General features: G+C 45.2%; 1 protein-coding gene and 1 pseudogene across 1 annotated transcript; one reads left to right on the forward strand and one right to left on the reverse strand.

The window, feature by feature from the left end:
• The first annotated feature begins 776 nt into the window (after positions 1 to 776).
• LOC124681969 lies at positions 777 to 4,389 on the forward strand (annotated as a pseudogene).
• A 361-nt stretch (positions 4,390 to 4,750) lies between these two features.
• LOC124681968 (protein STRICTOSIDINE SYNTHASE-LIKE 10-like) lies at positions 4,751 to 5,794 on the reverse strand. The gene has a single exon (XM_047216739.1). It carries the CDS (start codon positions 5,792 to 5,794, stop codon positions 4,751 to 4,753), a length of 1,044 nt encoding a protein of 347 aa, XP_047072695.1.
• Positions 5,795 to 11,202: the final 5,408 nt, after the last annotated feature.

Raw genomic sequence — 11,202 nt, forward strand, 5'->3', positions numbered from 1 at the left:
GGACAAAAGATGTTGTGCAAGTTTCTCATTGCGAGCACGTACGACTATAATTGGAACACATGCCTATTGATTGATTAGTACTTGGACACCGTTTTATTATTATCTCGCAAAATGCCCTGCTATGATTGTTACATGAGTTTCTCTCATCCATGCAACGCTCGTTAATCCGTCCCCGTGCCTACGTATTTTTAATCCTGTTGTTTACTAAAATCACTACTGCTCGTCGTTGTTACTCGCTGCTGTTATTTCACTACTCGCTATTACTATAAAACTGTTACTACGATAAACTCTTGCGAGCAAGTCTGTTTCCAGTGTGCGTCTGAATTGACAACTCCGCTGTTAAGGCTTTCAAGTATTATTTGTCTCCCCTTGTGTCGAATCAATAAATTGGGTAATACTTCCCTCGAAGACTGTTGCGATCCCCTATACTTGTGGGTCATCAATAGGCGTCCTCCATTGAACATGCCCTAATAGTTTCATCTTGTGGCCGTATTCATGTCCTTGTCAAATTTTTTTTGTGTGTAAACTTCAGCGCTAGAGTTAAATTTTGTCATTTTTAGTCACTTGCCGGCAAAACTAAACCGTGTTTCAATTAATATATGTATATTTTTATGGCAATGCATAATCATTCAGCTAGTTTGTATAAATATACTCCGCTAGTTTAAATTTGCAGAAATCCGAGATTTAGAGGCTGTAAAACGATTTTACAGATCCAAAATATAGGGGCGCCAACACTTTTTTTCTGCCCCAGATGGGGACAAAAGACTCTCCATGGTTGTCCACCAAAATATCGCTCCCTGTTCCAAGAAACTACCCAGATTGTATATTCTTGCGAGCACTTTGATCAGTGAAATAGGCGATGGTGTACCAATTAAAATTCTGGCATTTCCATGTCCCTTGTGTTCTTCCTCATCATCATCTAAAGAAGAAGTCCGCCCCTGTCTCTTATTCTTCCTCACTGATTTGTCTCCTCAAATACGCCCTTCCTCATTTACTAGTTGGTATTTTCTTCCCCGCAATTCCCCGGGCTGACGGCGCATAAAGCAAGGACAACTACCCACTGCCACATGATTATCCTTGATTAATTTCCTCTTTTGCTGGGGTAAGGAAACCCTAGCCTGACGCGTGCGCTGTTCTTGGAGTTCTTTGGTAATCGGCGATCCTTTCTTTCTCTGCTGCGGCAGTGAGCAATCAAAATCTGGATCTTTTGGTTCCCGTCCAGCTAACTGCCGATTTCTTTGCTTCGTGGTTCGATCAGGTTCAACTGAATCCCGTATGCCTCACGTGAAGTCCGCCGTCGGTGCTGCTGCCGGATCTGCGGCCGGTGATGGCGAAGTGGAGGCAGGGTTCGCGAAGCTGCAGGGTGAGGATTTCGAGTACTACATGCAGACCTACTCGATCATGCTGGGCCGCAACAGCAAGAAATCCACAGTGGATGTGGATCTCTCCAGCCTCGGTGGGGGATGAACATCTCGCGCCACCACGCGCGGATTTTCTATGACTTCCAGCGCCGCCGCTTCGCCCTCGATGTCATCGGCAAGAACGGCTGCCTTGTGGAGGGTGTCCTGCACCTCCCCGGGAACCCTCCTGTCAAGCTTGACTCACAGGACCTCCTTCAGATCGGAGACAAGAAGTTTTACTTTCTCCTGCCCACGAGGTCTATCTTCGCCTCGTTCGCCGCCGCCGCCGCTCAACAAGCCCCTGTTATTCCGGCACAGATGCCGCCATCCTATGTGCGGCCAGGTCACCCTCGTGTGTCTGATTTCCATGACCGCTTCTCTGAAGGAGATTATGGCCGAGATAGTGGTGAAATTGGGAATGGTGTCAGTGAAAGTGGAATGAAGGGGAAGCTGAAGAGAACCAAGAAGTCTCCTGGAGATTTCGACATCTATGGTGGCCACCGAATCAATGTTGAACCAATAGGAGCACTAGGTGAAGGCGGTATGTGTAATCCTGCTCTGCATTTTTACTGTCTATAATTGAAGTTCTTCATACACTTGTTTTTCTTCTGAAAGATAAGTAGAGTTGATGATGTGTTTGCTTGTTTAGTCACTCAATTAAGCTGTACCTTTTCTTGCAGTAGCTGCATATTGTAACTCATGGATACAAAACTAAGATATTGATGGTATGTCAATTAGACAGATTACATATTAGAGACAGAAAAAATGTAGAAAATACACATTTCAACACAAGTGTACTGTTATAGGAAATATTTATCTCTATACTCCTCTCTCTTAAGGAACTCGGTTCATATGTTTACTGCAAGTGAACGTATCATTATTAGTTGCTACTGCAAGTGGCATTATGTAAGAACATTATTGTTCGTCTCTGAACTGGCGCATCAGAATGCGTCTCTTGCAGTGTAAATATAACTGCACCGCTTACGTTTTTTACATTTTAGGGATAAAAAGTAACAGTTATGCAGTTATATTTGCACCTTGAAAGATACATATCAAGATGTGCCAATCTGAATGTCTTGACGTTTTTCAATCTTAGTTTCTAGGGATAAATTAAGTAAATTACTTAGGCAATTTCTATCACTATAGCAGCAGACATACTATCAAGAACTATGAATCAGCAAATGGTGTAATGTAAGTAAGTTTGAAAAGCTGTTTGTGAACTTCGTTCCTGTTTCCAGTTATGGACCTTCAGTTTCAGAAGCTGTACCTGCCTTTGTTTGTTTAGAGTTCTGTCCGTTGAAACACCAAACTCATTGATTTTTACCATGTGGATTAAAATGTTTGTTTGATCTGACCTGAACTGGCATCTGTTTTGTGCAGACAATAGATCAGAAATAAGAATGCGGGTTGATAGGGATATGGATAACCAGCAAATCCTTCAAGCCGAAGAGAAGGAAGTTGTGTCATCTGTAGCAACCGTGTTATCTGACCTCTGTGGTCCTGGAGAATGGATGCCTATGAGAAAACTCCATACTGAGGTTTGTCATGGAAAACACGCATATTTTCTATCAAAGTTCTACGCTGAAGCTAAATTATACTATTTTACATTATTACCCCTGATTAGTCCAAACTGTGTTGTGTGAAACAACTGAATCCAGAAAAGTTAAATCTACTAAAAGAAGTTTCCTCTGTTTACACATTGAAGGGATAGATCATATTATTACATTTCAATTTGTGAAATAGAATATTATTAGAATTTGCAACAGTGTAATAACCAACATAGATTCAAAAGAGTGACAACACAAACGTACATATGCAAGCGCACATTCCGAGAATACCATCTGGCGATAGAAGTCAGGCGCTAGCATCCCTGCCTGTCTAATAGATTAGTTGGAGCCTATAGATGTACGTAGGACGACTTGTCAAAACTATCATGTATATCCTTGAAGTCATGCAGTTTTAAGCTTGTAGGCTAAAAAACTGTTACCGTGAAAATGCATGAGTGTCTGCTAGCATCCCTCACTTGTCACTCCGAGCATGTTTCACACTGAATCTTGTGAGTTGGGACTTGTGGAGTTGTGACTAGTGATGTAAGATTTTCTACTGATAGTTGCATAATCTTCTGCAAGTAATGGGGAACACTTGCAAGTATATCCTGTTATAGCTATCTGAAAAACCTCTTTGATTGATTCCTAGTGGCTACAGACTGGGATATCTTCACTATCTCACTACATTGTTATCATTACTAATGCTGTTCTGGTTACGATTGGCCATTTATTTGTCCTTTTGTAAATTCAGAACTCCATTCTTGCAGTTCCCTTTTTCTGATTATCTCCCTTCTCTTCAATCACAGTTAGTTTGTACACAGTTATGATCAGTGTGTAAGCACACACTAACTTGTTCGACTACTCGCAGCTTGTCGACCAGTTTGGCAACGTGTGGCACCACACCAGGGTGCGGAAGTACCTGACGGCGGAGGACTGGTCGCCGATCGAAGCCAAGGGTAGGCCATGGTACGGGCTGCTGGGGCTGCTGAGGAAGTACCCGGAGCACTTCGTCATCAACACGAAGTGTAAGGGCAGGGCGATCTCGGAGTTCGTCTCGCTGGTTTCCCTGCTCTCCTAGAGGGAATTACCGATCAGCGAGACTGTTTGTAAGGTGTTTATTGGTCCGTCCATGTCCAGAAGGTGGAGGGGTGCCCTGTTTTGTCTGCTGTTTGCAACAGTTAATTGAACCTTGCTGTACCTGTACTGTGTCCTGCGTTTGCCGCTGCCCCTTTAGTGTCGAGAATGTTATGTGGAAACAGAACTTCTAGCGGTTGTTCAGTTCGTGTCTCTTCAGAGTTAAGACTCTAGCGTCGCGGATGTTATGTGGAAACAATACTCGTAACTGGTGTAGTCTTTGAACTGCAGTTCGTGTGTTGGATGTTATGTGGAAACAGAACTGTGAACTGTTATAGTCTTTAAACTGCAGTTGGTTGTTGTCTTCAGACTAAATTTTGCCCCTTTAAACTACAGCACTTAGCACGTCTTAGTTGGGCGATACGGCAGGTGGCCTGCTTTGCAGCATGCTGGTGGGGGTACTGATGGTAGCACCTTGCGGTATGGCACCACCACAAGAGCCCCGTCTCACTTCAATGTTCGTTAGATAGAGAACTCGTCTGACAAAATATTCTGATCTGAATGATTCAAAATACAAATACAGTTATGAAGTAAATGAAGGAAAAAACGAAAGCAGAACATACTACTATATAACAGTAAAAAGGGGCCTATCCTACGAAAAGTCTCAATCTACATATCCTAAATTGATCCTAAAGCTGCTCTTAATCTACAAAATCCTGAACTTGGCATCTATTTGCGTGTGATTACAGCCACGTAAGGAAGTTCGACGGATCCCATGAAGAGTCGGCCGCCTTTCCTCTCCACCACCTCGGTCGGCCTCACGCTCTTTGGCCCCCGCATCTCCTCAAGTACCTTCCCATCGGCTCCGATCCTCAAGGCCAGCAGGTGGCTATCGATGCCAAAGGGGAGTTCCGTCTTCTCACGGTGCAGCGCCACCCAATATCCTCCTCTTTTGTCGGGCCTCACATTGTCGGGATACCCCGGCAGATTAGCGAATAGCTCCATGGCGCCGGCCTTGGCGCCCTTGATCCAGTACCTCAATAGTTTGCATGGCCCGGTCGAAGAGATCACGAGGTGCGTTCTATCAGCGCTGAGGGCGAGGCCGTTGGGGTAAGTGATGCCGGTCTTGAGCAGGGCGACCTTCCCCGTCCGCGGGTCGTACCTCATGAGGCGGCCCGTAGAGTCGCCGGTTCTGGTGACCATCTCGTGCTGCGACCTCTGGTAGGTCATGGAGCTGTCGGTGAAGTAGACCTCGCCGGTCACCTGGTCGACGTCGACCCCGTTGGTAAAGCGGAGAGGCGCGCCGTCAACCTCGGTGACCAGCACCGTGGCCTTGCCGCCGCCGGGGCCGACCCTCATGAGCCCCTTGTACGCGTCAGCTATGTAGAGGTTCCCCGACCTGAGATGGAACCGCAGGCCGAGCGGGCGGCCGCAGTGGCTCTCGGTGGCGGTCTCCGGGCGGAGGATGGTCGCCGTGCATTCCTCGCTGCTGTAGTCGGGGCCGTAGGCGTACGTCGTCCAGCCGAGCTTGTCGCCGTTCCACTTGAGGACGCGGCCGTCGGAGACGCCGCTGTACGGGCCCTGGCCTTTGGCGTCGAAGGCGACGCTCTCCGGGCCGCGCAGCAGCCCGCGGGGCAGCGGGAGGTGGCGCGTCAGCGTGGCGTCGATGCTGGGGACGGCGGCGGCGGCGCTTGGCATGATGAGGAGCACAAGGAGCAGGACGACGAGCGAGGTCGCCGGGGCAGCGACGAGATCCCTCGTGCCCCTCGCCATGTCGTGGATTTTTCGTTCGTTCGCTCGATCGATTTCTTTGGCTGATTTCGTGGAGAGGAGCGTGGGCGCGGCCGTGCTTTTGTAGCGGCTGCTACGGTTCCGAGTTCCCGCGTGATTCGGCACTAGCTTCTTCAAGTCTCGAAACTGACATCCGGTGAGAGTCGTAGTCGGAGTTCATGTAGTGGCCGTAATCCGAATTCTTTGTGTGGCATGAATCCTAGGACGACACTAAGAGCGCTTTGGTAATCGGTTACCCATCTAATTGTTGTTTTTTTTAACAGAAACAAGGGAAGCAACTAAAGAATCGGCGATCAGCAAACAGATCGCTTCCTCCTTCTAAGATGGAGTACTTGCCTACTTGGCCCATGCATAGCGGTGGAAACTGGTAAGGGATAGTCCATATTAACCGATATTCGTATTTGAGAAATAAAAAATGGAAGTGGTAATATCCGAATCCGGATGTCAATGAAAATGGATATGGTAAATATCCGGATCCGTTTTTTAAAAAACAAATACAAATATGGTATTGAATTTTGAAGCAAATGTGGATATGGAAATGGAAATATCCATATCCGAATAAAATTATGTTAGAAAATTTTAGTATTTCGACCCCAATATGCCAATTACCTAACATAGAGAAGCTAACAAATCGATCAAATGTTCTTTTATGTGATTGGCCTTGGAACTACTATGCATTATATCAGTATATTTATCTCTCTACAATTCTATTGTTGGCTCATTATAAGACATGAGTCTATTATTTCCTTATATTCGTATCCGAATTGAGAAATCATTCGATCCATATTCATATTCAAGTAACATCCGGTTCGAATTCGTATTCGACAACATCCGTATTCGTTTTGAAAATATGGAAACAGATATGGGAAGGGCACGATTAAATCCGCATCTGATCCATTTCCACCCCTACCCATGCAGCTTGGCCATATTCATAAATCCCTAATGCTTTCGCATCACAATCCATAACAGGAAGACATGTCAGTTTCATATAGTGGCCGTATCCATACATTTTCATCAAGCAGGACATTGGCAACCATGCTATCGCTCTGGATAATCATGGGGGTTGGATTGATCTTGAAAGTATTCCAAACAACATGCCAATGCTTTTAGAAACTTGCATTCTTGTTGGTCAATCTAATGAGGTTCATTTTATTTTAAACTTGCATATTCCATTATTTTCATCGGCAATAGTTCGAAGCACATGACTTATAAGGAACAATGCTATCCAAAAAGGACTTTCTTGATATTATGCGACACTATACTTCTATGTGGCACATATTTGCCATTTTATCATCCACATAATTCAAACATTATGTTCTAAATACACTACTAAAGACAATCAGTTGTATGCATAGGCGGACCCAAAAATTTGTCGAAGCCTGGCCGCACCAAGGCAACTAATTTTTTTTTTTTAACAAATGCAAGCTTTCGTATCATGCAATTTTTTTTACAATACTTCACATGCAGAAAACGAATACAATACATGAAAAGTTCACAACACATTAAATTATTCATAAGTGTTGAATATATAAACAAATATCTATATGAAATAATCCGTACAAGTAATTGATAAATCATGACTATGAAAATAACAAATAAACCAATCGTGCAGACTAGTAAGGTAGATGAACATATCACATCTAAACAAGACAAACCGATCGTATCTACCACAGAAACTAGAAGAAGAAACTCTAACAAAAACTGAAAGAGAAACAGCGAGATCACATACTTCGCAGCAGCGTCTTTGTCGCCCATGTTGAGGTTGCCGAAGAAGTCGCTGAGGTCCGGGAAGAAGTTGTCGGTGTGGAGGAACTCGTCGTCCGATCACGGCGTCGTGATGTCATTAGTCGCGCCGGAGCGCTTCCCAAAAAACTGATTGCCCCTCACCCGTACAGGTTCACGAGAGGTAGGGTTCCGGAGGCCTATTGTCCCGGCAGTCGGTGCACGCCGACGGATGGGATGAGGAAGACGAAAGCGGCGGCGCAATGAACTGGAAGCAGGTAGTCGCGTATGCATCTAGTACAGGCTAGGGTTTGCGTCCGCGCTTATATAGTGCGGTTCGGGAAGGTCGTGGGTTCACGATCCAGAAGCTCGGCTCAGCGAGATTCCCGCAACCCGCGGCGCGTCGTGTCGAGCCGAGGCGGGTGGCGGAGGAGGAGGAGTGCGCGAGGGCTCTCTCTCTTCTCACTCACTTACTAGGACTAGAACAACCCACCTTATATACCACTCGAACTCTCTTCCAACTAGCAATGTGGGACTAAACTTTGGCCCCCACTAGTGCTGCCACTGATTTTTGGAATGGCCATGTGAGTTTCAGAATTTGATAATGGGCCATGGGCCAAATGCCAAATATAATGCCCAAAAAATCCAGCAACCCCCCACAAACTCTCATTGGCACATCTCATCAATAAGTTTCCAGAACATTGTTTTATATACCGGTATGTCGTGGGGACTGTTAAGTTGAACTTCCACTTAAACCTTCATATTACACTAGATTGCAACTTGGATAGTGGACTATGCCTTGAACTACAAGTTTTCTGCCCACTAACTTCATACAAAGCCTAGACCGATACTAGGCGGCCGCGAGGCTTCCTCGCGGTTTGGAGCTTATACGTCATACTCCAGGACCTTTCATGAGTTTACTAGAGAGCACCCAACTCTCATAAATTGCGACGTTTAACAATCAGACTCATATAAGTGTGTTCTTCAAAAGATATTCTACAGGACAACATCTCTGCTAAAATAAGCCACTTAGAACACATTAAGATAATTATCAACCTGCCATGCAGATTAGGAGAGTATTGCATCTTACGAAGTGGTAAAATTGCTATAGGGATATATACTCTCCTCCGAGCTGACCAACAGCTTGTCTCCCAGCTCTAATTCACGGGATCTCCGATCACATAGAGTGGGTTACCACCGTGGGCAGCTCATAGTGTGGGTCTCATACCCATCTCCCTTGATGCATTTTCTATCACATTTCGTGATAGTCCCTTTGTGAAGGGGTCTGACAGGTTTCTAGACGTATGGATATAATCCAACGCTATAACTCCGGACTTTCTCATTTTCCTGACAGTTTTCAGTCTCCTCTTCACATGCCTTGATGACTTCATATTATCCTTAGAACTGTTTACTTTGACGATCACAGTTTGATTACCACAGTTCATAGGAATAGCGGGTATTGATTTCTCAACCACATGTAAGTCCATCAAGAGATCACGAAGCCACTCTGTTTCAACAGTGGTTGTGTCTAATGCTGCGAGTTCTGCTTCCATAGTTGACCTTGTAATGATGGTCTGCTTGCAAGACTTCCAGGAAACAGCGCCACCTCCAAGTGTAAACGAATAACCACTTGTGGCCTTAGTCTCATCAACATCAGATATCTAATTTGCATCACTATAACCCTCAAGTACCCTTGGATACCTAGTATAGTGAATGCCATAACTCGCAGTGCCTTTCAAATAATGCAAAACTCTCTCAAGAGCATGCCAAAACTTCTTCAGGTCTAGACACAAAATGGCTGAGTTTACTTACAACAAAGGAGATGTCAGGCCTCGTGGCGCTGGCTAAATACATAAGTGAGCCAATGATCTGCAAATATCGCAATTGATCTCTAGCAATTATTTTATTCTTACGAATTATCACACTAAGATCATAAGGCGTTGGAGAAGATTTGCAGTCTCTATACCCGAAGCGACTCAGGATCTTTTCCACATAGTGGGTGATACGTCTCAAACGTATCTATAATTTCTTATGTTCCATGCTACTTTTATGATGATACTCACATGTTTTATACACATTATATGTCATTATTATGCGTTTTCCGGAACTAACCTATTGACGAGATGCCGAAGTGTCGGTCCTCGTTTTCTGCTGTTTTTGGTTTCGAAATCCTAGTAAGGAAATATTCTCGGAATTGGACGAAATCAACGCCCAGCATCTTATAATTCCACGAAGCTTCCAGAACACCCGGGAGGGACCAGAGGAGAGCCACAGGGCCACCAGACAGTAGGGCGGCGCGGCCCAAGGGGGGGCGCCCCCTATTGTGTGGCGCCCCCGTAACCCTTCCGACTCCGCCTCTTCGCCTATTTAAAGCTCCCTGACCTAAATCTTCGATACGGAAAAGCCACGGTACGAGAAACCTTCCAGAGCTGCCGCCATTGCGAAGCCAAGATCTGGGGGACAGAAGTCTCTGTTCCGGCACGCCGCCGGGACGGGGAAGTGCCCCCGGAAGGCATCTCCATCAACACCACCGCCATCTTCATCACCGCTGCTGTCTCCCATGAGGAGGGAGTAGTTCTCCATCGAGGCTAAGGGCTATACCGGTAGCTATGTGGTTAATCTCTCTCCTATGTACTTCAATACAATGATCTCATGAGCTGCCTTACATGATTGAGATCCATATGATGAGTTTGTAATCTAGATGTCGTTATGCTATTCAAGTGGATTTTACTTATGTGATCTCCGGAGACTCCTTGTCCCACGTGTGTAAAGGTGACGAGTATGTGCACCGTGTGGGTCTCTTAGGCTATATTTCACAGAATACTTATTCACCGAGTTATGATTTGAGTTGGATGTCTCTATGAAATTGTGGTGTGTTAGTACCTCCTATGAATGCTCACAAGTGACAGCGTGGGGTGTTTATTAGTACTTGGGAATACATCTTTAAGGTTTGCCTACATGATGAATTAGTGTTCGTTATCTTGCCAAAGAGTAATTCGCAGTAGCATAGTGAAGTGCTTATTTATATTCCTTTATGATTGCAATGTTGAGAGTGTCCACTAGTGAAAGTATGATCCCTAGGCCTTGTTTCCAAATACCGCAATCATCGCTTATTTACTCGTTTCTATCGCATCTTTACTTCCCGCAATATTACTACCATCAACTGCACGCCGGTAAGCTATTTTCTGGCGCCGTTACTACTGCCCATATTCATTCATACCACTTGTATTTCACTATCTCTTCGCCGAACTAGTGCACCTATACATCTGACAAGTTTATTAGGTGTGTTGGGGACACAAGAGACTTCTTGTATCGTGATTGCAGGGTTGCTTGAGAGGGATATCTTTGACCTCTTCCTCCCTGAGTTCGATAAACCTTGGGTGATCCACTTAAGGGAAAACTTGCTGCTGTTCTACAAACCTCTGCTCTTGGAGGCCCAACACTGTCTACAGGAATAGAAGCGTGCGTAGACATCAAGCTATTTTCTGGTGCCGTTGCCGGGGAACGAAGAAAAGTTACACCACACAGATTTTCAACTCCCACGTCAACAGCTATTTTCTGGCGCCGTTGCCGGGGAGGTAAGGTAAAAGGCACTCATACTCTGGTCCCAGGTAACTAAGTTATTTTCTGGTGCCGTTGTGAGTGCTCGAAGCTATTTCCTTTAGATC

This window comes from Lolium rigidum, unplaced genomic scaffold, assembly GCF_022539505.1.
Source record: "Lolium rigidum isolate FL_2022 unplaced genomic scaffold, APGP_CSIRO_Lrig_0.1 contig_62745_1, whole genome shotgun sequence".
Classification (NCBI taxonomy): Eukaryota; Viridiplantae; Streptophyta; class Magnoliopsida; order Poales; family Poaceae; genus Lolium; species Lolium rigidum.

Coding starts and splice junctions, on each gene's coding strand:
- LOC124681968 (XM_047216739.1), bottom strand. CDS start 5,794: ATGGCGAGGGGCACGAGGGATCTCGTCGCTGCCCCGGCGACCTCGCTC.